The sequence below is a fragment of the Pezoporus wallicus genome, unplaced genomic scaffold (genome assembly GCF_028554395.1).
Source record: "Pezoporus wallicus isolate ANWC-B61680 ecotype Strahan unplaced genomic scaffold, APGP_CSIRO_Pwel_v1 contig_6364, whole genome shotgun sequence".
NCBI lineage: Eukaryota > Metazoa > Chordata > Aves > Psittaciformes > Psittacidae > Pezoporus > Pezoporus wallicus.
This window is the reverse complement of record NW_026639198.1, coordinates 6,073-31,927: the sequence shown is the minus strand read 5'-3', so window position 1 is coordinate 31,927 and position 25,855 is coordinate 6,073. Positions and strand designations below refer to the sequence as shown.

General features: G+C 41.9%; 1 protein-coding gene across 3 annotated transcripts; it reads right to left on the bottom strand.

Annotated features, from left to right (window-relative positions):
• Positions 1 to 506: 506 nt before the first annotated feature.
• On the bottom strand, positions 507 to 23,954 carry LOC130601656 (transcriptional repressor CTCF). 3 transcript variants are annotated; one of them, XM_057413862.1, is made up of 12 exons: positions 23,860 to 23,954; positions 21,679 to 21,759; positions 12,419 to 13,208; positions 11,583 to 11,753; positions 10,401 to 10,534; positions 8,857 to 8,977; positions 7,871 to 8,020; positions 6,498 to 6,658; positions 5,899 to 6,081; positions 5,401 to 5,536; positions 3,064 to 3,231; positions 507 to 2,075 (listed from the first exon to the last, which is right to left on the bottom strand). In XM_057413862.1, the coding sequence occupies exons 1-12, from the start codon at positions 23,911 to 23,913 to the stop codon at positions 1,894 to 1,896; spliced, it is 2,331 nt and encodes a 776-aa protein (XP_057269845.1). In that variant the 5' UTR covers positions 23,914 to 23,954; the 3' UTR covers positions 507 to 1,893. The 3 variants fall into 3 exon arrangements, with proteins under 3 accessions (XP_057269845.1, XP_057269846.1, XP_057269847.1); XM_057413863.1 differs by lacking the exon at positions 21,679 to 21,759 and having other exon boundaries at positions 12,419 to 13,211; XM_057413864.1 differs by lacking the exon at positions 21,679 to 21,759.
• Between the last annotated feature and the right edge of the window lie 1,901 nt (positions 23,955 to 25,855).

The following is a 25,855-nucleotide window of genomic DNA, read 5'->3' as shown; positions in this document are numbered from 1 at the left end:
CAAGAGGTACTACCCTGAACTTAACAGTGTATAGCTACCCAACTGCTTACTCTCAGCTGTCTCTCAGCTGCTTTCACAGGTAACTAAGAAGATACAACAGAGAAGCTGCACCTAAGTATCCATCCAGAATGAAAAGGAAGTAACATTCCTGCTATTTAAACCATCAGCTGCACATAAGCAAAATGAAGAGCAACAAGAACTTCCATACCATTTCCAGTTCAGCTACAAATGGTGACATTTTACAACGCCTTTCCACTATAAACTCCTTCACACAGCCCCAGCTGAGCAAACTCAGCTCTCTCTACCGCTATGCAACAGAGGTAGTGTAAGGAACAGGGACCATGCCCTGGCTTCACCACAGCCCTGACACTTGGATTACGTGTAGGCTGGCCTATGGTGGTGAGAGAAGAGCTGCTCCCTGCTCACAGAATGCGGCTTTGCAGTCTGGAGATCACTGCTAGGTCACCCTGAACAGCCACAAAGAAAGCAGGCAGTGAGCACACATGTTAATCCATTATTATTTATTAGCTGTACAGCAGTATATTTTCCTTCCCAGCTTTCAAACCCCATTACATATTTTATAACAGTATTTTTTATTCCCCATGTTGGCTTCCTAAAATAATGAAAAATATCACACAGTACAGCTAAGTACAAAAATGCATCAACCTAGAGTCTGATAGCTAAACTGATAGCTCTCTTAAAAGCAATACATAGAAGAAAAATTTGTTTGAAATCAGCAAGACTGAGGCTCTATAAAAAGCTTACATATTTTAACATGTGACGGTTCATATACAGGCATTATTTGTATTTCACATTATTCCTTTTTGTCTTTATCAAGAGATCCAAAATTGTGGAATTACTGACCTATTAAAATTCCTTGGCCCAGGTTTGGAGGGCTGCAGTGACCCACTTAGAAATCACCACTTCCGCCTTAACATAGGATTCATAAACACTAAATACAACTACAAGACAGAGCAAAGAAAATGTAGTTGTGATATCGTAACTCAAAAAGGTTGTTAATTATCCATGTTCCAAATGCCATTTTTTTGTGCCTCAAAACCAGATTTTAGGTGTGGGCTTCTCTTGATCTGCAAGCAATAGTCTGGGTATGTCTCTTCTCTACACGACTGGTTATCAACAGCTTTTCCAACATTTACACTCTATCCATTTGTCTTGTCATTTAGTTTGAAAAGAATTAAAATAATGGTGTTTATTTTAACTGTATTTTTTCATACCTCTTAATTAATGGAAAAAGATTAAAATGTAAAAAAAGTTATTTACAAGCTTGACCATTACAGAAATGCTTTGCAGAAAGCAAAGCATAGTAAGGACAGAAACCAGTTGGAGCATGCCAAAACTACTGTGTGCAGCCGACTTGGAGAACCGGAGATAGTCAGTGGGGAAAAGCAAAAAACCTTTTAGAAGTCTAGAACCCTCCCAAGTCTGCATTTACAGTTAAAAACACTATGGAGAGAAAGATGCTCAAGGACTCTGGGAACTGGAAGGGCAAGTCCGGAGTGGTTTACCATGTACTCTAGTCAAGGCTTCTGCTTTTTTTGTATTAAAACTCGATGCATGTAACCACGGCCCCTGGACCAGCTTTACAATGCAGTTCAGAGCAAAACTAAATCAAGCATCTCACAGTAAACCCTCAAGGACTCCAAAGTATTTCCTAATGTTCCGTGATCCTGTAATGCTAACATAAAACAGCAAGTTCTAGTTAAATCACATTCTAACATCATTTTGAACTTTTTATTTCCCAGTATATTTGGTAAAATGGTCTAAACTGGTGCATTTCCCAAAGCCAAGAAAAAAGATAAAAGGAAAAAAATAGATTTGAGCCGCTTAAACACAGCCCAGGCCAGTTCAGTCAGCCAACGTGGTCTTCCTCCATCACCGGTCCATCATGCTGAGAATCATCTCAGGAGTGAGGTCTCCATTCGGAGCTTCCACTACAGCAGGCTGAGTTTCCTCCTCTTCCTCTACTGTTTCCGCATCAGGTTCTTTCTTTACTTCAACTATAATATTTTCAATTTCACCAGTGTTCTGGTCTTCAACCTGAATGATTGCTGCAGCTAGAAGGGCAGAACACAAAGGGGAAATGGGAGGAGCAATAGGGTTTTAAAAGTGATTCAAAGCTGGCCTGCAAGCCTTATCAGGTAACTTCTCAGTAGACACTTGAGACTCTTCCATGGAAAGGCCCACAGCTCACATTCCCACATCAGTGATTTAACTCACCTCATTCATTCAAGCATCAAGCATCTACTTCCTTCACCCTGAATGAAGATGTGCCACCACTACAGAAGCTTCAGTATGTCTTTTGATATTAAGATATTCCTCTACAAAAACCATTGTCCAAATAATCAACAAACAAGAGCATAGCAATGTATGGGCATAAGGCAAAACTTCAAATTCAGGGGAATATAGTGGTGAATTCAGCATAAAAACGTAATTCCAGGTAGGACATACACCATGCCTGTAGCACTGAGCAGTCAAGCAAGTTGCTGGGGAAGCCACTATCCCTCAAATAAATGAATCTGCTCTTCCTGCTTTGTTCCTAGAATTCATTTACTCACTTTGCAGTTACAGATTTCTAGACTTACAGAGAAAACACGGCAGAGTAGAAACAACATCTGCATTGATGCTGTGCTCAGAACTACAGGCCTGAAGCATGTTGTTTCGTGATAATACCTACAAAAGTGTCCTCAGGTACGAATACTACAGGGAATGGACTAATAGCTGCTTTACCAGGAACTGTATACACTTAGTATACACTTAGTAGAGACACTGTAACACACAAAACGAAGTGAGCAGTTTGCACATCTCTAAAATGGAATAATACTAACAAAACACTGTCCTCTCCTTTTAGCCCGTGTTTCCTCATAACCAGGAATCCCTTGCGACAAATTTCACATGGAAGGTGAGCTCTTAGCAGAGAGACAACTACAGTTAGCTACTTTTTCAATAAGCTCACTTGAGGGGAGCAGTTCTCCTACAAGCTGCCAAATCTGAGGAAAAAACAGCTCAAGCAAGCAGTGTAACATGTTTCGGTTAGTGACTTACGCTGGGATTGTTTTGTTTGGGTGGCAGCTTTGCCTGGTGGTCTTCCTCTTCGTTTCTTACTAGGAGGTGGTGCAGGAGCCTCTTGCTCAACTTCTGGTTCAGCCTCAATTTCTACTGCTGTCTCCTCTTCATCTTCATTATCATCCAAATCTGGTTCAGCATTTTCCTCTGTAAGAAACATGGTATCAAGTCAGTCTGCAGTTTAAACAAGAATGAAACTATCCATCTACAGAGAACCACCATCCACAAATCCTCATCCAAAAGGAGTGAACTTTGATGACAAAGGCAGTAACCAAGACCTGTACTGGTGGCAGACTGTTAGTCTGTCACCCACACATTAGAGAGAACAAGTTGTCCTTCAGAAAGCAAAAGCAAACAGAATTGTTAGGTTACAGGAAAGCAGCTCCTCTGCACATCCACAAAGGAGCTCACAGAGACAATGGCAGGAGGGGAAAAAAACACTACACTGCTGGACTACTCCAAGGCCCATCAGAACATCTGGGGCAAGACCAAAAACAGACAAAATGCTGTAACAGGTGTTGGAACAGGGGAATACTGTTTGGACAGCAAAATTATGGCACTTAAAACTTGGAAGGGTGTCCACAGCAGAGAAGAATGGCTTCACTCATGAATAAAAGAGCCGCTGCATAAGGCACACTCTGTTTATCTGACTGAAGGGGAAAAAAAAAATGAAACCGCAGATCTGTGAGAGAAACATACCCCTGGATAATGCAGCTCTCCTAGAAACCTGGTTAGGACCTCTTCCTCACCACTACTCAACTCACACTAGTCAACTTTTCACATGTATCAAATGGCTCCTGAGGGTCAACCCATCTGAGGCTGAAGGGATTCTTTCAGTTCACCAAACAAGCATGACTTCTGACTAACTTCTCCAAAACAACTGCTCTGAACCCAGACCACATCAACTAAACAAGACTGCGGGTTTTAGAATAGGCTAATTCCCAGAAAGCCTATAAATCGGATATTAAAAATCAGATGCTCGAGAATCCCACATTTTAAAATAACTTCCATCAAGGTAGTTATCTTATGCTTTCTGCCTCCAAGATATTTTCATATTTTAAATTAAAAAGTTACAAATGCTTTATTCAACAGATTGTATTCATTTTTTGTCAAATGTCATAGATATCATACAAACGTGAGCTTAAGCACTGAATTCTATAGTCAAGGTTTGAACAAGCCATTTGACCACACTCATCCTATAAAACCTGTGTGCCACAGAAGAATTTCAGATGCACATTCTCTAGCCAGAAAGATCTCTGTTCTTCCAACCTACACTCCTTGATTAAGTACCTAAAGCACTCCAGATGAAAGACTAATTAATCAGCAACACTGCTTTTGCAAAATCATCTCAGAACTGACTGGTCTCGAGACTCTACTTAGATTTTTCCTGTTCAAGACGTGACTAAGTTATCTCTCTGCTAGGAGGAAGACTATGCCAAAGTTCTTTCTTCACAGACAGTACTACAGGTAAGGGGATCATTATTTGCTGGAACAGCCTGTCACATCTCTGTTCTTGAGAAGCTTACAGTAGCCACCCTATTAAAAACTGCACCTAATCCATCTTCTGGCATCCTGTTCAGGAAGTCAGAAGTCCTCCAAAACCATCTCCTCAATACCAGCATACATGCAAACACAGCCATGAAGGAAGATACCACCAGCTCCTTGACCCTTTTAATTGCCTCAGCACACCTTTTGTAACAGTCCACAGACTGCCAGCACTATTTCCACTGTTCTCTTGGACACTGCAAGCCTTCCTCCACAGAAGCGGTCAAGCAGTTCAGCAATGGGCATTGTCTGGACATGCCATCCCATAGGAGTGAAGCGGAAGCACGTACTTCATAGCAGTGCACCACAGAAACACAGGGTTTCTTTAGGGATACTGAAAACATTAGCAGAGAGTTTCACAAACAGAAGAGTGGGAAGGGCAGCAACTGCACAGCAAAGCAAAGGGCATCAGACCCTGTTTTTTCAACTACTTGTCTTGGAAGAGAATCTGTACAACCCCTCACAGGCAGTCACAGAATGGTTAGAATTGGAAGCTCATCCAGTTCCAACCCCCTGCCACAGGCAGGGACACCTTCCACTAGATCAGGCTGCTCCAGGCCCTGTCCAACCTGGCGTTGAACACTGCCCGGGATGGGGCAGCCACAGCTTCTCTAAGCAGTGTGTTCTCCAGTGTCTCACCACCCTCACTATAATTTTTTATGCTTAACAACTAGATAAAAGCCTTTCAAGTGCAGAACCAACCTGCAGAACAGGCAAACTAATAGTGAATCTCAGGCCTGTTTCCTCATACTGTACTGAGCTGTTTCTTACCACTGTCAGAAGAGTCTTCTTTCTTACACCGCATCTTTCGCTTTCGGCCACGTTTGCCTTTCTTTGTCTCTCCTCCATTCTCTCCTTCCCCACCATCTAGGCCAGAGCAGTTATCAGCATGTCTGGCCATTGTGTTCTACTCAGAAGATTAAAAACACAATAAAAAACACAACATGCACTGAATTCAAGAACAGATATTCTGGCTCTGTATTTTCAAGCACATTTCTGGTAACTTATGTATTTATTTTGGGGGGTAAATTACATTAACTTTTATGAATAAAGCTGTATTTTCACATTGCTCATGATGTCAAGGTGAGTATGTGCTACTACTACCTCTGAATTATACCCCTTTTCCTCTCTGCAAAAAATGCTGTATTTAATCAATACTGTGCTCTTTGCCTCTCCTGCCTTTCCTTTTGTTCCCTTCCATGTTACCCTCCCCTTGACTAAAAGCCTCATTCCACCCCAATTCCACCCACAATTCATGTATTCCTTTACCCTTCGAGTGAATGTTTTGCCACACTTGGAACAAACAAAGGCAGCAGGGACAAAGTTGGGATCATGGTATCGTTTGAAGTGCATATCAAGAAGCTGTTTCTGACGGAAGGTTTTATCACAATGGCTACAGGCGTAAGGCTTTTCTCCAGTATGGGTCCGTTTGTGCATGACCATGTGCCGCTCCTGACAGGGACAAGCAAAATGGGATAAGCAGCATGAGAATTCAAGAGCATGAGAATTCAAGACGTGGATACAGAAGACGAAGTTTTCAGCTTAAAGGAGGCCAAAACATTTTCCTCAATATCAAGGAAAGGATGGTTCCACAGGAATGTGAGAACATCCTTACTGATGGCATATTTTGTACTAGCTACTTCCATCCTATCGAGACTCTTACCCCTTTTTCAACAGGTAAATCAAGGTTGTGGCTTAGGAGACACTTCTCTATAGGGGAGCACTACATCAAGAAGCAAATGCCACTGAGCTTTCCTTCACACAGGTTTAGAGAGCTGATCTGATCTTGACAGCTTGTCGAACTTAACAGCCAACATCTCCACCTCCTATTTGCAGCTCCCATTCCAACACCACTCCCACCAGCTTACTTGTCTGCACGCATAATCGCACTGGTCACACTTGAAGCGCTTCTCATTCTTGTGAGACTTCTGATGCTGTATAAGGGCATATCGTTCATGGAATACTGCATCGCAGTAGCGACACTTCTTGCCCTGCTCGATGTAGGAATGCTGCTTTCGCAAGTGGACACCTGAGAGCAAACAAATCAGAGGCTTTAACCACCACAGCTTTCCAAGCAGGTAAGATCAGCCTAAAGTACCCTCTGGGATCATCCCTCCACACAGGCTTGAGCTCAAGCCAAAAAAGTGAAATAGTTAATTTGGAATGCAACTAAAGACCTAAAAGACTTGTAATTAGGAGCAACGAACATAATTTCTAAACAGAAACGGTTTGCAGGAAAACTCCAAGGTTTTCCACAGGATTCTAGGTTTGGTTATTAGTCACAAACTCTGCTGGTACAATACACTTGCTTTTGATAACGTGTTATTGTCAGTCTACAGTGCCTTGTGGACTGTTACAGAATCAGAGAATGAACCAGGTTGGAAAAGACCTCCAAAATCATGAAGTCCAACCTTTATGCCAGCACTGCCAAGTCCACCACTGTACTATGTCACTAAGGGCCTCATCTATGTTTAAGACTACTCAGAATAGCTTGGATACAGCCACAGACCACCTAATACAATGGGGGAAGCAGGATTTCCTGCAAGATTAGAAGTCATAGTGACAGGGCTAGAAGGCAACAGGGATACCAGCAGATAATTCCCAACAGAGGTTTTAGTGATTTCTTTAAAATCCTCCATGAGCATACCACAGCTGCACAAGCTAGCTTACATTAAAGCATTATTAGAAGAAAAAAATCATAGCTAGCATCAGTTTTTCTCTGTGGTAAATCAGCATATTTGCTCCTGACATCAACTGACTGCCATCCTCACAAACTGCAAGTTACATTTGCCTTTACTGGAAGGGAGCCTGACTTCTCATTACTTGGGTGATATTCTGCTCGCAGACAGAAAGTTCTGCCAAACTGTGGCTTCTTCTTTCTCCTCAGCTGCTCTGGGCATTTCCAACCCCAACCCTTTCTATGATTCTATGGTTATTCAGACCCCAATCCATATGCAATTGTCATCTCAGTCCAAGTTCAATAAATGCCTTGCACCTATGGGCTGAAAACAGTAGCCTGCCTTGTACGCTTGGAAAACATGCTACATTTTCAAGTAATGAGAAGAAACGGAAAGTTATTACTTCACAGCAGCTATTGCAAGCTAGCTAAGAGGGTGTATTACCAGCCGCACATCTAAGCCTGAGCTTCACATTGTACAGTTACCACAAGTATTAGGTTACAAGAGACAGCAGTTGGGTTATGTGAGCTGCAATTCTGGAGACACTTCTGTGAGATACACACCCAAGTCACTCTTTCTCGCTATAACAGTATCACAGTGAGGACAGTGAAATTTGGCCACATTCTCCGTGTGCTTCTGCAAAATGTGCATCTTCATGGTCCCACTCTGAGTGAAGCGAGCATGGCAGATGTAACATTCATACGGCTTCTCTCCTTCACAAAAAAATAGGACAATATATAACATATAATACTTTTGTTACAAAGAAACTTCACCAAGAAGAAGCCCCAAACAAAACAAACTCCCAGAACTTGGAACAGACAGCTAATTGATAGAAATAGTAACTCTAGAAAAGAGCTCAATTATGTGTCTTTCTCTAGAGGTTTTAGCTCCAGCATGCTCTTTTCTGCAAAGAGACTTGAGTTCAGTCTTTAAGGAAATGAGTTAAATTATTACCCTTTAGTCTCAGAAATGCATTAAGACCTACAAGCATGCTGCCAGAAGACACAAGTGGAATCAGAGTTTTTTAGAGGTGGAGGTTCTGAACGCTCATGTATACACGCAAGGGCATTTCCTCCTCACCCCTCCCTTCAATTTTAGCAATTTGGTTAATGTAGCATGCCAGTAGCATTCTGTGCTAAAACCATCCTTATATCTATTGAAGGTAAAGTTCAGGTCTTTACTAACACGCATGAGATAGTTTTGCAAGTACACTCAAGATGACACTGCAAATGGCTATAATATTCTGCTGGAAGCTAAACACTGGTAATAGAAGTTTCTTCTGTTCCTACCACAAGTGCCTGTATTTTACCACTTCACAGTCAAACTCAGAAATCAGAGTCCACTAAGCTCAGTTCTCAGTGCAGGTTATGAATTTACTAGTGCTTACAAATCACAGTGCATACTGTTCAGCTGCAGACTCTAAAAAGGTTTTATGTTAAACTACCATGCATGTTAAATGCTACTAAGTAGCATTTCTTCTGCTGTTTAAGCATTAGCACACATTGTACACAGCTTCAGCATTGCTACTAAAATCCCATGACATTAATACCAGAGTGGGTCCTCATGTGCCTCTTCAGTTTGTAGGTATCCCTGCTGGCATAGCTGCACAAGCTGCACTGGAACGGACGCTCTCCGGTGTGAGAGCGGATGTGGCGTTTCAATTTGCTAACCTGGAAGTCAAGAATAAGACTGAATTTAGCAGAGCGGAGCAGGTCAGATCACCAAAATACCAGAAATCAGTCAGGAGGTAAGGCAGTCTGGTTTTACCCTGTTTTACCAAACGTTTCAATGCCACTTTCACACTGCAGAGCCGCTCACCCTTGCCCACTCCACCTCCCAACCTCATTCTGAGCCTTGTTTGATGCCTGCCTCACACTCAGTGCAGCTCAATTTAGAGTATTGTTATCAACCATCTCAGCATTTTAAAACATGTTAAAATTAGAAAGCATCCTGGAGAGAAACAAAGTTTTCTGAGAAAAAGCATGACCCCATGAAACATTGTGGAGATCAGTTTGCCCTGCACAGGGTATTTTTCTCCACAGGTGCTTCACTGGGTCCTCTCCAGCTGCTTTGAGAAACCTGATAAATCCTTTTGTTACCCAGAAGAACAAAAATCTAGTTCTGCAATCAACAAAATGACTTAATTCCTTTCCTCTTTTGCTTTTATTTAGAAGGTACAAATGCAACTGAACACAAATGTTAATGCAATCTCTGCTCCAGCCTGACCTTGATGCTAACCATCAACCTCTGTCTACAAAACGCAGCATGAGCTCACATAAGGGCCTACTTGGTTATTCTTTCCTAATTCATACTATGAAAACCACAACAACATAATTTATTCAGCATTCAAAATACAGCACTGCAGCCACAGTGTGGGTAGGAAAAAAAGCCCCTGCTCCAGCTCTCCCACTGCAGCCTTCTTCCACTGCAGACATCCCTTTTTCTTTCTAAATTATGTTGCTCATCATCTTGCTCAAATTTCCTATCACAACATAAAAGCTGTCCTTAGGAAACAATGCTGCACAGGGGCAAGCATTAGTAGCTTTCAAGGAACACGTGATTTTCAAGGAAGCTTCATTGAGAATAAATGTGACAATCACCCAGTATTAGCAAAGCTACTTTTCACCAGCATTGAGACAAATGCTGGTTAGCTTTGGCTACAGTCAGCTTACTGACATAAACAGACTATGTGCAAAAAGGCATACTTCTAAAGTGGAAGGCCTCACCTTTAGTCTGAAAGCACTCAGATGTAGCAGGAGATGGCTGCCTGCTTCAGCTTAGAGCACATAACAATTCCTGCAATCACCTTAAAGGCCAAGTAATCTAAGAAACAATGACAACAACTGTTGTCTCCAAGGAGGAATGGGTATCACCCAGGATTTCTGTGCATAAATGTTCTCAAACTGTTCTCTCATTAACTGAGGAAACCCCACCACTGGCTTCCAAGAGCAGACCTGATTTACAAGTTCTTTTGCTCAGAGCCTTCGAAGCAAAGCACCAAAGAAAAAACAGCTAAGAACAGAGTGTCTAACAGATGGTGAACAAGCTTTGAAGCCTCCAAGGAAGTCTTCAGTACTGTAGCAACCAACATACCTCCACACTAGCATAATCACACATTGAACATTTGAATGGTTTCTCATGGGTATGTTTGTAGCGACGATGCCGAACCAACTCTCCACTGGTCACAAAGGCCATGTCACAGTCTGGGCACTTATGAGGGCGAGTACCTAATGTTTGCAGCAAAAGAAGAGACAGTGACATTGAGATTTAGTGATAAAAGGAAAAAAACATCCCAAACTGTCCCATATTTTAAGTACTGGATTGAAAATAGTAGGGCATTATACCCTTTCAGTGAGGAAAAGCTCCCTTATTTTTCTGTCGCTTGATGATTCATAAATTTCAATCCACCTAGTTAGACTTAAGCATGCAGAAAAAAAAACAAGGGATATAGATTACGCTTTTCTTTCAACAGAAAGGTTACAACCACCTTAAGTGTAATTACAGTTCAATTACCTGTAGTTTTAGGCCAGAAGCTTTAGTAAGAAGCAACAGAAATGTGCTACAGTTCCTAGTCATAAGTTTTATTGGTCCAGTTTCTTATCAACTCCTTGGGGTTAAGAGGTTTATCTTTATTTTCAATTCCTTTATGTCTAGCTCCAGTCTTGTTCTCATCTTACTTTTCTGCAAGCAGCAGCAACACAAAGCTCATAACACAAGTACTAATGCCCAGGACAAATGGAACATCTCTACAACTTCAGGTGATGTCTGATCACGCCCAAGATCAGTTTTATACTTGTGTACTAGACAAACTCTGCACCTCACCTGGCTAGGCAGAATACAACTTCATTTGTATAAGAAACAACAGCACTGCATGGTCCTCTTCGTCAGTGACTGTAATGACAGGACAAGGGGCAGTGGGTTCCAGCTTAAACAGGGGAGATTTAGGTTGGATATAAGGAAGAAATTCTTTCCTGTGAAAGTGGTGACACATGGCACAGGCTGCCCAAGGAAATTGTTCTATCCCTGGCAGCGTTCAAGGCAAGGCTGGACAGGGCTTGGAGCAACCTGGTCTAGTGGAAGGTGTGCTGCCTGTGGCAGGGGGTTGGAACTGGATGAGCTTAAGGTCCTTTCCAACCCAAGCCATTCATATGGTTTCTTCCTTTTCAGCCTGTTCCATGAGAGGAACTGGATTTGAGATAAATCCATCCTGGTTTTCACTCTGTTCTAATGACAGAGCAGATCCTAGAGAAACAAGGTGTGCAAAAGCAGGAGTACCTGTGTGAGTGTTGAGGTGGTTCCTCAGCAATGTGACTGTCCGGAAAGCCCTGCCACACAGATGGCACTTATGTGGTCTTTCATCAGTGTGGCTTTTCATGTGGCGGTCCAAGTTGGAACGACGCGGACAAGTGTAACTGCACAGTTCACACTGGAATGTCTTCTTTACACCTAGCCATGAAGGAAATAATCTTTACCCTTGACAGTACTGTGGTCTACTGCGTAACACAAGAGATCAGCAGGGAAAATAAAAGATTCTTGGAGGTGTCACTACCACAAGAAACCAGCATGTATCATTAAATCCAACTGCTTATCCTTCAGAACAGTCATCGTCTATGGCTGGCTTGGCTTCAATTTTCATCAGTATGCATGCCAGCACTCAGTGTTCTCTCTCTGCTCTAAAAAGGGCTCCTTAACATACAGCTTTAAGAAAAGTCAAACATACCTATTGCTGCATTTTGCACCATCTTACCTTCCCCAGCAATTGGTAAAGAAAAACCCCACAGAACTAATTATATATAACAGTATAACTAATGATACTGTTGGTTCCACGTGTACACAAACTCTTACATATGTATTGCAGCAAAGAGAAAACCCTTTTCAGTTGCAGTCCTATGGGAACACAAGTGCCACAGCATCCTGCTTGAGAAAAATGAGCTCCTTTATAGCCTAGATGGAGAGAGATGGAAGAAACAAGAGAGCCGAGTGATACTGTATAAAGACTAGGTGTCACTGGGCTTTCCTCCCACTTGCACCTCTCAGTCACTTCAATCATCCTGCAGGGTCCCACCATAACAAACACATTTTCAAAATCCACTTGCAGACAGGGAGCTTACCTTTCTTTTTAATTTTTGTTGGTTTAGGCGGCTTCATATTGCCCACCACCTTTTCTGCATTGACCTCAGACAACAAACCCTCCTGCTGCTCCTCTTCAAAGTCATACACAGAGACATCCACATCTTTGCCTTCCTCAGTGTAGCGAAGCTTACTCTTTTTGTTTTTCTTTGTTTTTTTGGCTGGTGGCTGGTAGTCTGGATCTTTTTGCCAATTGGGATCTTCTTGTGGCTGAAGTTCACCTTGTTCCAGTGTCTCCACCTCACCATTTGCACCCACTTTCACTACTTGGAAGCCTTCTGGTAAAGGGAGGGTGTGACATATCATGGGCTCTCCCTCTTGGAGGCCTCCTTTGGAAACCTCGTTTTCATAAGCTCCCTGAAGTTCTTCCACAGACGTGGTGGCAACAGGTACAGTCACTGGTACAGGTACTTGAACCAGCTGAAGCTCCCCAAGGTTTATAGGCTGCTCTTCCATATTAACAACCTGAAGCGTTATGATCTGCGTGTCATCCACTGCGGCCTCTGTTTCTTGAGGCACTGCACCTTCCATTACTTCAGTCTTCATTTGAAGAAGAGCTGGATCCAGCTGCTCCATCATCACCATCTGCACACCACTGTTGACATCCTGCACTACTTCACCCCCATCTGCTTGGTTTGGTGGTATGTGACAAGCATCGTCCTCCTGCCCACCTTCACGGCGCCTTTGATAGGTTTTTCTCTCTTTCCCTTTAATAAAAGTTTCTGACTCCTCCACGATAGCTTCGACTGCCTCACCTTCCATTTCACCTTCCTGCTGTAAAAACAAGAGAATGAATGCCACACACCACCCAGTGGAGCTCAACAACTGCATAAACCCCACAGAGGGACAAGCAGCCTAACTGAAAGCAATGGGCTCATCAGCAGTATTGTGTTGTCATCATATGCAGAAGCAGGATTTGAGAACTAGAGTCTCCACAAGCCTATGAGCACTGGGAACCAAGGCAATCACAGAATGCTGCCTGAAGTGAGAAAACTGTACCAGTTTCTTGGAAAGGAAGGAAAGCAAGGAAAAGAAATTGATATGTATGTTCCAATTTCTCAAAGACCACAAATCCCACAAGCAAGAGGTACAGCAGTATCATTCCTTACTGATCTTGTCACTTCACACAGCTTAGCAATATCAGAGGTAGTCTTTGGCTGTAAATTTTAAAGGCACAAAAATAACATACTTTTAAAAGTAAAAAAGCCAACCTTAAAGAAAGCGTGACACGCAAGAACTGCAGAACTTTTTCAGGAAGAAAAAGCACAAAGCATTGCGCACAGAACTGAGCACCAAAGCAGAGGATGCTGCACGATGCCCTCTTCAGGCCGAGTGAGCTGCAACAGGCAGAGAAGGCTCAGGTAAAATTTTACTTCAATTTAAACGATGTGGACTCAGATATGGACTCAATGATTTCTCATGATACCTGGGCAAAAATCTATATGTAGTCACAAATCGACAATACTGAGACTAAGCATTTTGGTGCACACAAGCATAAGGTTGAGGTTTTTTTCCTCCTCATCCAGCATTATTCTCTGCAGTCAGGGTAAAATATGAAACTCCTGTATTTTCATTCCGCAGGAAGGTTGTTTCAAGAGTAATCACAGCTAGAAGAAATTATGATTCAGCAGCTATTTTCCCCTCTCCCCCCAAATTAAAGTAAGAAGGATTATAGTAAAGGAGCATTTCATAAGTCTACCTCTGTTTCAGGTGGTTTACTTGGGAAAATGAAAGCAGATTCCACCACCATATCAAATATATTCCCTGCATTAAGGTACAATTTATTATAATCCTCACTTAACTGTTAAAATTTAAAGATCAATTTTACTGTTGAAGCAAGTAACAAAAACTACAGTTTCCTTACGAAGGTTATGATAAAGTTCTGATCCCTGATCCTGATTTGGTAAGAGCCTTCCATATTTTCCTACTGGAAAATGACTGGCCTCTCGGACCAGCTAAAAGAATCTGTTGAACTTGTCTTGGGAACTCAGCATTTGAATCTCACACCACACTACTTTCAAGTATCTACACTTCACCTTGCATTCTCATTCCAGAAACACACAAGCTTGTAATACACAAACATAAAACACAGTGTCAGTCTTCATCACAATTACAAGACCTGTAATTGTTACTATTTTTAGAGTCCTTGCTCTACTGCCTCTTCTAGTGCCCAGCACTTCTGCCGTGATACCACTACAGCTCATTGTTCTGCACCCTGCTTAGACTAGGGTCATCTACTCTAGCAGTCTCGACTCATCCTGTTGTGGGCAGCAGCAGTCTCCAGAGGGCACCAGACACCCAAAAATACCGACATATGGCTCCATGTGCACTCTGAAGGGATCCAGTCTCCGTCCCTCCACCGCCCATCAGCTTGTCAAGTCAGAGCAAATCCATATGGACAAACAGCTAAAGTACACAGGATGATGTAAGTACTCGACACTAGCCAGCAGATGATCCAAACAGAGCGCTGGTCTTTGCCCTACAGCAACTGCAATCAGAGCAAACTGTGTTTCAATTATCTCAAATATTTTCAGAGAGAGAGAAAAGTGTTGTCAGGTGACCAAAAGTCTCTGAAAAGGAAGGACAGAGATAAATAAAATAAGAATACGGTAAATAGCTGTAGGAGTAATAGCAAAAGATTTAAGGCGGAAAGGGAAAAAACAGCAAAATCCCATCTGCAGAGCCTTTTGGCACCCATTTTGGTGCCTTGTAGAGGAACAGAGATCGGCATCCTTCACACAAGCACAGGCAGCTCTGAGCAGAAGTGGGCTCTCGTAAGGACTTTCACATCTATTGCCTGTACCAAAGTTGGCAATGAGCCTAGGTTCACCTTAAAGCCAACCAACAGGCCAAGATTTGCCAGTGTCCTCTACCTGCAAAAGCCACTCCAGTGGAATCAGCAGAAAGGCATCATCACACACTTGCACACCAGCAAATCCTGTGTTCACCAAGGAATGGGTCACTCACATACCTGAAGACTGCAGCATGTGGCTCTGCTGTGAGGGAAGTTTGCCAGCCAAGGAATGCAGGCTTGCACCAATACCAAAGAAATGCCTGCAGGCAAGACTTCATTTAAAGGATGCTCACAATGGAGCTGGACATGTGTGTGGAAGTGAAAGGACTCTTACAAGCATTCAGTAAAGAAACTAAGACACCTCTATTTCTTCCAGCTCCCTCTCTGATCTAAGGGACACTTACCTCTTACTCCAGAGATTATACGCATCACTGCCCAAAGAATCACAGAATCAACCAGGTTGGAAAAGACCTCCAAGATTATCAAGGCCAACCATTAGCCCAGCACTGCAAGGCCACCACTAAACCATGTCACTAAAGGCCTTGCCTACTGATTCGGAAAAAACTCCAGGAACAAACTCGCCAACAGAGTTTCAAGTTGACAAGCAAGCATTCTTTACTGCTGCGCCGGGAGACACGGGGGATATCTTCTCCTAACGTGTGTCCCTGAACTGCTATACAGGTCATCCTTATATGGTCACTGAGCCTATTACATCATTTTCCAGAAAGTTTCTGGCAGGCATACAAAAATGTGATAGTGGTCTTTAAGGGTCGTTTTTCTCAACAATGTTCATAACCAGCTTAATTAACATTAGACACAGCAATCACCCTGTCCTTCTATTTATCAGTTAGTTTAACTGCTCTCATCCTGGACATCTGCTAGTCCAGGATACTCCCCAGTAGATGCTTACACCAGCTTAATGGGTTTATTAACACCCAAACGGAGCAATCATCCTGTCCTTTTACTTACCAGTTAGTTTATCTGTGCCCACCCTGGACATCTGCTAGTCCCAGATACTCCCCATCCCCAGGTTCTATTCTGCTTTTCTCACACCTTTTGTGCTAAGGTCCTGACACTATGTCAACTACGTGCAAGCACCACAGTTATTTTCCAGTACAAAGCCATCAAACTTAACATTATTTAGAACTGATTACATTTTGTACTTTTGTGCCTCCTTGTCTCACTACACAGTTTGTTAACATTTCCAGGGACAATGACTCCACCACTGTTCTGGGCAGCCTGTTCCAATGCCTGACCACAGTGAAGAAACTGTTCCTTATCTCCAGTCTAAACCTTCCCTGGTGCAGATTGAAGCCACTTCTTCTTGTCCTCAACACATACTTCTGTGAAGGCCAGACCCAAAGCTCAGACCTAGCTAAGACTGGGTGTCCTCCCACATCGCAGCCTCCTGTCACTTCCTATTACATTCCTTCTGGTTTATTCTGACTCACTTCCAGTACTCCAAATTTCAGCATATGGACAAGCATTTACTTCAAGCTATGCACTACAGGCTGTTCCTTTCAGTAAATTAATATGAAAATTACTGTTTTAAAACCAGGCTCCTGCCACTAGGGCAAATGTCGCAGTATTTTAAAGAAAACTACAAACCTCTCCAAGTTATACTAACAATGTATCATAAAGACACAGAAATTACACAAGAATCTTGACAGATGTCTTGGCCAGCTCAAAACTCATGCCGAGCTGCCAAGATTTCTTCCCAGGAAAGTGTGGATTTTCTGGCTACAACTGGGAAACACAGGATGGCTTCTAAACTTGAGAGGAAAAAGAGCTTGGCAAAAAGCATGGACCCTTCCCTATTAAATAAGCTCTCTGAAAATACACCATCCCTGCTGCAGCAAGGGTTGCACTGCCTGCTCCTGTCAGTTCTAAATCACTCTGCTTTAAAGATTTTGGCGTTTGTTTTGTTTTGTGGTTTTTTTTTTATTTTACCTTAATCCTCCTTTTTCATAAAGCGGGTTATAGAGGAAGGTTTTATGTTTCCTGGAGGAGTCACCAGAAGATGCCACCAACTCACTGGACAGGATCCTGCAGCTTGCTGAGGATTTTCCATTTTCAGCAATTTTAATTTAAGTGGATCTTCCTCAATTTTTAGAGATCTACACTCCTAGAAATGAGCCACCAGAGTTCCAAAATACTGGAAACCTTTTTCAGAGGACGTGTTGTTTCCTACAACTAAGACCATTATCATGGAACACTAGGAATAAAAACCAAATACGTATCTTGTCATTCTCCTAGTCTTTTATTTCTGGCTTTTATCTTCAATGCTCTTCCTACTAGTTACTGTACCTTCTACCAACAGCTTAGTTCCACAGTGACTGAATCTCAAAAGGAAAACAAAGCAGGAAGTTAACAGAAGATGATCTGGTAAATCAAGACTGAAAAAAACAAAGAGCTTCTACAATGAGAGTGACCAAGGAAAGACCCAACAACTGAAATCTCCATCAAAATTCCCAGCTTGAGATAGTCTTCGCACACATGCTTGTGGCAGGGGGTTGGAACTAGATGGTCTTTAAGACCCTTTCCAACCCACAACATTTATGATACTATGATCCTGTGCTTGCCCAATGGGATCCATCAAGTAAAATGAGAGAGACTGTCACTAAACACTGCGTCACAGCTCAATGCTCTGTCACAATGCAGCGAGCCACGTAAAATGTTAAGTCCTAACAACAGACCTATGATTTCTCAAATAATTTATAGGCAGCTCATGTAAAAATTAAACAGGCAGAAATAAGAGGGGGTGCACATTTGACACAACTGACACTATGCCAATGACAGGAGTCAGAAGGTTGCTCAAGAGAAAGTAATTCAATGCTAAGAGGCCTACTGACTGCAGCACAACTACAAAACATTTTGCCATTCTGGGTCCCCTTCAAAAGCCTTACACTTAAACTAGCAAAACACTCAGCCTGAATGTTTTCAGCTTCTTTAACATTCAGGAACAAGATTTAAAAAAGCTTCCAGTACAACACGGCTGATAAAACTAAACCAAACAATCAAAAGAAAAAGACTGTGAAACACAGCGTTCAATTACTGCAGTCTGCAACAGCTTTAATCTTCCTTGGAGAAGCATTGAAGACAACTTGCTGCAAACACCAGTGCAGACAGTACAAACCCAGAGAAGAATGTTTATAGATTAGGATGGCTGCCGCATGTTCTTTCAGATGGGTTATTTATTATAAAGCTACTGTCATCAGGAGGCGTTTGCCTGCCTCTCAGCCAATGTTACAAAAACAAACCCTGAACTGCATCAAGCTTCATGATCCAAATAACAGCAAAATGTTTATTTTTCTGCCAAAGTACAGCCTCATTGAAAAACTGTGGGACATGCAAAGCAATTGAAGAGTAGATTTAGTGCTGTAATGTACAGCTCACTTGAGGAAACCAAATAAAAATCAATAGAAACAGTGAAGCCAAATGTTATCAAATTTTTGGCATTCATAAAATAATGCAAATAGCAGCAGCTACATTAGTGCAAGCAAAAAAAAAAAAAACCAACAAAAAAAAAACAAACACAACAGAACTCCAAAAGCAGTCCTGCAACACATTCAGACTTTGAATTCAGTCAACCCACATCCACATCCCACTCCAAAATTGTAATGGCTTTGACACTTCCGGATTTGCCACTTATTAAAATTGATATGGGAGTGTTAAAACATGGGAGACTTATGTTTCCCCTGCATGTCCTAGGAAACTTTGAAAACTGAAGAGAGGAATAAGCAAAATCTTCACCTAAAACACTAGAGTTATTCAGTATTTCTGACACTTAAAGATTAAAAAAATCCAATGGGACAAACAGGTATTTTTTCCTTCCCCCCCCCCGCTCTTGCAGTCAGTATGTATGTCTAAGTATTTAAAAACATTAGCAGATGCAAAGTTACTGAAGAAGAATTTGGCCATTCTCCTTCCCCACTGTGAGACAGTCATATTTTTCCTCTGAACAGCCTCTCAACTAAGCACAGTCAAAGACAGAGCAGTTTAAAAGGTAGACAGCCTTCCCATCTCCTCCAGCAGGGCTTCCCTGACAAGAGATGAACATGGCACAAATACAGCTTTCTCTAAAGCAAACAGACATATATAAACCACAAAGCACTAAGTACAGCCTTTCCCAGCACTGCTCTTACTCAATATTCACTGCAATTGCTCCTAATCTACTGGGTGTATCAGAAGCAGTATCAAATCCAGAACATGAACTAGCTGGATGTGCGACCTCTTCTCAAAGGTCCACACTCTTGGTTTAAAACCATTCCAATAGTTCTCTACACGGTGCAGCACTCCAGTCAAAAAGTCCTGACACAATGTGGAAAGTGGCAGGAAGATGCCTGAAGAGCTCCGAGCAGGACTATGCATCCCCAGGCAGAGTTTGCTACCTTGGTCTCAGCACTTCACAAACAGCTATAAAGCTTTTGAATTCAAGGTGGTTCTAGGAGTAGCTTAGCCATGTACAACACTCAAGAGAAGAGGCTCAGCTGAATCTAAGTTGTGCATGAAACCAAAGACCCACAGGCTGTCCAGAAGTCAGATTATATAGAGGAAAATTTCATACTAAAGTCTCATCCATTCCTGTTAACTGCTCGCAGAAATGCAGATAACTAACAGCATCCAATTATAAATAATAGCTGTAACAAAAGCTTAAGAATCTTGTGTTCACTTCTTTAGGAACCAACTTTCACTTTTTTTCATTTTAAAGATAAGCCTAGAAATGTGAAACATACTTGATAAAGCTCATAAAGCTTAAAGGAACACGCAGCATCCTGTGAGCAACATGGGAGTACAGTATTTTCAGTGCTATTACACGCAAAACATGAAAGATGGAGCAAAAAGGAAGAAGCTGGGATAGGTTTCTTATATTAAGCAACTTTCTCATGCTGGAAACTTAAAGCTTTCATTTGCCAACTGCATTAAATTCAATATCCAGTGGCTGTAATTTCTATGCTCACCTTCAGCTGTTTTCTCATTTCCTCCTTGCCACTTACAACATAGGCACTAAACCCAACCAATTAATTCAAATATACTAGTTCACAAACAGCTACTGAAGCTTTAAAAAAAAAAACAACACACAAACACAAAAAAAAGGCTATTAAGCAATTGTACTGAGAAATATTTTAGCACCTTGGAGAGAGTAAGGAAAAGGATAAGCAAGAAACCTAGAAGGGATGAACGAGTGAAGTCCTGCTGGTGGTTATCTAACCAAGGTGTCTGTGCCTGAGGTGTCTTCTCCTAAATAGGGCAGGGAGAAGAGCACGTCTTTCCAGAGCGTGATTTAAAGTTTGTAAGTGGATCCCTACACTAAATTACCATCTAGAGGAATCCACCTTCCCCCTGCATCAACCAGATATAAGACCAGATTCTCAACTCCCATAATGGCTTCCTAATCCCTGTAAGACAGGAAACAGCAGCTCTGCTGCCGAAAGAGCTGCTCTCCCCTTCCCCTTCCTTCGCATTGATAGAATTATTCACTCACCAGAATAAACTTGATCAACTCATACCAGCTGAAAACTAATGCAGAGAAAACCAGCTCACTATGTTAGAACATGTTCCTGATCCAATTCCCTGCAGGAATGCTTGGGCAGAGATAAGGGAGCAGGTTCAAACTGCCACCAGCCTAAAGCTCTGAGCAAACCCTAGCACCAGTATAACCTTGTGTCCCAAAGCTAGGTGGCTATACTGAGATGTGTCCCTCCCCTCCATGTTATTCTGCCACCCACCCAGTCTACAGGTCAATTACTGTCTCAATCCTGCAGCCTTCTGGGTCACAGCCAGTTTGTGGGTGCCTTCCTGTTTAAATCCAATAGCATTTAACTGTGATCAAACCCACACACTTTTATTCAATTAGTAGTTCATTATGAATGAGAGTTACCTTTTACTTCTGCTTATGTGAAGATGTTTGAAAGATGTTTGATAACATTTGCTTTCGGCCAGACATTACCAAAGCGATCTTTACCTTCTACCCTTATGAGCTCCAAAGGGCCTAGTCAAGTCACCATCTCCATGGCTACAAGACATTCATTACCCACAGTCAGCTTGATGTAGAAATAGGATCAAAAAGCATCCTGTGACAATTCTACAACTGCCTCCAGCCTCCTCCTGCCATGATAGCCTCCTCCTTCCTACCTACAAAATAATCTTCCTAGTTGCTGCTCCTGTGCAGAGCAGACCTCTTTCTAACAGCATGTCTCATGAAACAGTTCAAAGTGGTAAGATCTTTCATTCAGCACTGGTCCCTATTTTTCAGTCAGCAAGTGACTTTCTGCAATTACTTAGGATAAAGTTAGCCTGGGACTATGGATCAAGAACTCAGGGGAGAGAATACGTGCAACACACGAAAATGGAGTATGTACACAGGGTCTCCCAGAAAGACAGAAGGAAATTCAACTCCGTATCTCTCAGTTGTCTGCATCACAAAGTCCGCCTTAATCCTTAAACCTGGTGGTAAAGTGGTAAAGGCCCCATGGTCACAGCTCCTCCAGAACTAATCCTGCGAGTTCTGCTGTAATAAACTGTAGCCTGCAGTGGAGAGGAAAATGTCAACATGTAACAATGCCAAATGCCTCAAACTTGCACTGTGAAGAAATATTCACACCACATCAATTTCCACCACCCTGCAGCTGCCAATAACAAATCCTACCCATGTTGAATTCACCTGGGCTATAACTAACTTTACCTGACATGGTAATCCTTAATAAAGAAAACAGTCTGGTAGAAGCTTTTCAGCTTTATTTCTGGAAGAACCATTTTTTCCTTGTTTTTCCTTTAGATTTGGAGAATTCAAATTTTATTGAGAAGGTAGTAGGGAAAATTTTAGTAAATGTTCTTAAAACTTGTTTCTTTCTTCCTTAATTTCTCCTTCCATTCCTAGCTAACATTCTTTTAAATTTCAGTTTTTCCCTACTTCTTCCAATAACTGCTAGTGCAGTCTCACCAGATGAGCTATTTCTTTAGTCACACACAGAATTCTCTAGTTAAAGTGGGGAAATGTGAATGAAACATTTTAATATCATTAATTTCTGGGGAAATATTTCCCTTCTTAATCTATTAAGAAAGCTATTCTGTTTTGCTAACCTGACAATTCATTTCAGAAGGACAAACAGGCAATTTTATCAGGTGTAAAATACAGAAAGATTTACACTTTAAAAGTAGCAGTCACAGAGGAATTTCTTTTCAACTGATGCTAGATCATAAAAGTAATCAGTCCCTCCTTTTAAAGTTCTTCATAATATAAAAGTGATGAAAGAGCTCACAGAAGACCACTGGAATACTTGCAGGTAATAAGCTGAGAACAAAGGAAAACTATTTCAGGTTAAAACAGCCTGTAAAATCCACTGCCACCAAAAGTAAAGTTTACTACTGATGGCAGATACTAGAAAAGGTTAATAGTTTTCTCAACAAGTGTCTGCAGTCATTTTTCCCATCACACATGAACCGAGGTTTTCATTTAGGCTATTAGCAAACTGCTAACAGCAAAAAAAGATGTTTCTTCAAAATCAGTCTGACCAGAGCAGGATTCTTTGGCTTCTGATTCCATACCCAGAAAGAGATGACCAATGCAACAAGTTTCAGGCATTCTAGATTTCATAATAAGCTACAAGTGTTTGGTATTTCTTTTCCTCTAAGGCTTCATCTAGATGAATGAGTATTCAAGAACTACCTTTTGAGGAACAGCTGCTCCTTTTATCTTCTTGTCACTACTTATTAAGTAGTGACACTCTGCCTGGACAAGGGAATTCAGGCTTCAAATCAGACCAGCAGGATGTGCTCATCCCTGGGATGGTGACATGGGTCCCATGAACAGCTGCCCATGCAGGAACTGTGAGTCATCTCACAGATTACACCCTGATGCATGTAAGGAAAACTAAAGTCAGTGCTTAGTAAACTTAATGTCAGGCTATCCAACGTAGAGGTGTAGTTTACTGTTGCTGCAGCACAGACAGGAAATTCCAAGAGAGCTTTGTTCAAAGGGAGGTGGACTAGACAAACTCCTAGAGCCTAAGCTATCCTTGCTTTGGAATCACAGATCACAGAGAAGTTTATCCAAATTAATAAATGTTGGAACAGACACAAACAGAATCAAACCCAGGTGAACACTATACAGTGGCCTTCATGCGAAAGTTCCTAGTTTAATACATTTTAAGCACACACATAATTAATCTGGACTCGCATTATCATACACTGAGCCCTAAAATGTGCCATTAAAATCGACCTTCAAAGCAGGTGAAGAAAAAATAAAAAATAAAAATCTAACAAAGGCACTTGACCTTCGAGGAAAAAAGGCCTCATTTTCAAACACACACTCTTGTCAGAGAAGCCATCTCCGCTTTAAAGCTGCCCACATGTTCCTATCCATGTCACCCCAACTATCCCTCACGTTAGCACAAGCATTTCTAAGATTGCAGCTAATTGGGCAGAAAACTAATCTAGGCCAGAACTCACCCAGCCAAAAAGATACTTATTTCTACCCAGACCAGGTCTCTGGCGTGCCCAACATTTAGGCCAGGCACGAGAGAAGCAGGCCCAGGGAGTTTCTCCCAGCACAGTGTAAGCTTTAAGCAGTCAGGAAAGTACTGCCTCACACGGAATGCGTACCACACTTTAAGCCCCTTAATTTACATTTAGGTTCTTGACGCTTCTGCACTTCTGCCTGGACTGATTTGCTCTCTTCATGTTGGCTATTCTTCATGCAGTTCTTGATGTCAGAACACACTCTGGAACAGAAGAGATGAGTTGTACTGTGAAACTACATAAAAGAAAAAGGGAAGAGAAGGGGGTGAGGGGAAAGCACTGTTTGAATGTGTAATGCTTGTTTAACAGAAAACATGTAGCCCCGCAACTCTAAGAGCAGCACTGATAACTGCTTGAGGACCTCCTCACTTACCGAAAAAGCCTTAAACAAACCCAAAAGTATTTTAATTGGCTTTAATACTTTTCACGAGTAAGAATGAACTCATTTTACAAACACCTCTCTCTACCTCTTCTCAAACTCTTTTAGCATTTTCAGTTATATAACCTAAACCTCTGTATGCCTCATGTCAAGTGAAGAGTGCAACATGACATTTTGGAGCTGGTTATACCTACTTCAGCTAGTTTTAATCTCTTGTGCTGCAGAATACCAAAACACAGCACAAAAGCAGCTTTTACTGTTAAAGGGGTGTAGATTAGAGCAAGTATATCTCTTTCAGTACGGTTAATGAAACAAGTAGCACTACTGACAAAATAACAAAACCAGCTCTAACACGATTTTAACCTTGTTTTCCTGAGGAAGACCAGCCCATGCAACAGCCTATAGCAGGGCTGCAAAGCTACCTTTGTTATCCTTATCAGTTAAGGATATTAAGGATATCAATTAAGGATTACTTTATCCTTAAAATACATGTACAGAACTAAAACATTTACAAGCTAGTACATTACTTCTCATCTGTAATATTTTTCAGTCCTCAGTGTGCATACATGCTGCAAACCCAAAAGCAGTAAGCAGCTCCACAGGAGTGTTTCTCAAATGCTCTGATTCAGGAGAGTAAAACATGCTTACAAATATCCAAACGCTGCCATAAGTACTTGTGATCTCAACTACCTTTTCAGAAAGCCTCCATTTACCCCAAAATGTTAAGCCCACAAAGGCTTAAACTCAGAGCTGCAGTTCTTCCACAGCCACTTGCATCTAGTTGCCCCCCACAAAGCAAATCTAGCTGACTACCTCATTACTTGGTGATCTACTTGCTAGTATACAACTGGAACGAGAGGAGGTAACAACAGTTCCTTTCATATTCAGGGAAGCCATGACTTTTACTTCCCTAAATGCTTTGGTATTATTCCCAACACATCAAAAGTAAATTCACTTGTTTAGCTTTTATCAATAGGCTGGGAAATAAAACTGTCCCTTCTTCAACACAAACATAAAAAAGGAGCCCTACAAGTACAGATCAGTGTCCATTTAGTCCAGCAATCTGTCTCCAAAAGCTCAAGCAGGAAACACTGTGTAGAGAGAGAAATGAGTCCTGTCTGTAGTTAAGCACCCCTATCCCAACATCCAGCCATGGGATTAGGGACCTCAAGCTTTGGTCCTTATGATCCATTTCTGAACCTACAGTCTCTTACCAAAACACGTTTTCTATCAACTGTGGTGTATTTTCTCCCATTTCTTCCCCCTACAAGCTGCAGGCTCACCACAAAACTCACCGCATCTACCTAAAAAGCTGTTGTTATGCAAGTGCTAGGAACCATACCCCTGAGCAGCAGAGTGGACACAGTCTGAGCTGCTGCAAATCACAAGTGGCAGCAGCAGAGCTACCCTATCTGCCTCCTTACCAACAGCCTCAAGAAACCAGAGCTCCCAAACTCAATCATCAGATGCTTCTGCTGAAACTCCCATCCAGAGGAGCACATGGATTATGTGCAGCTCAGCTTTGTACCCGAGACAGTTCTCAAGGTTACATTTTCCCCTTCCCACAATATTAACATGTGATACATGAAAAGTACTTGTAGCTTTCAGCAATCTCCACCTAGAGATGCTCAGCCCATCAGGCTACTCACTATGACATTCTGAAGAGCTCTGAAGTGTCAAACACTTGTGTCAGGTCTCTATACAAAGCACTGGCAGAGCTCAAAA

Excerpts from the sequence above, each read along its gene's own strand:
- LOC130601656 (XM_057413862.1), bottom strand. The coding sequence starts at position 23,913 with ATGAAGAGAGCAAATCAGTCCAGGCAGAAGTGCAGAAGCGTCAAGAAC. Across the intron at positions 21,760-23,859 it reads GAAGCGTCAAGAACCTAAAT|GCTACAGTTTATTACAGCAG; the intron begins GTAAATTAAGGG and ends TCTCCACTGCAG. Across the intron at positions 8,978-10,400 it reads GTGATTATGCTAGTGTGGAG|GTTAGCAAATTGAAACGCCA; the intron begins GTATGTTGGTTG and ends CTTGACTTCCAG.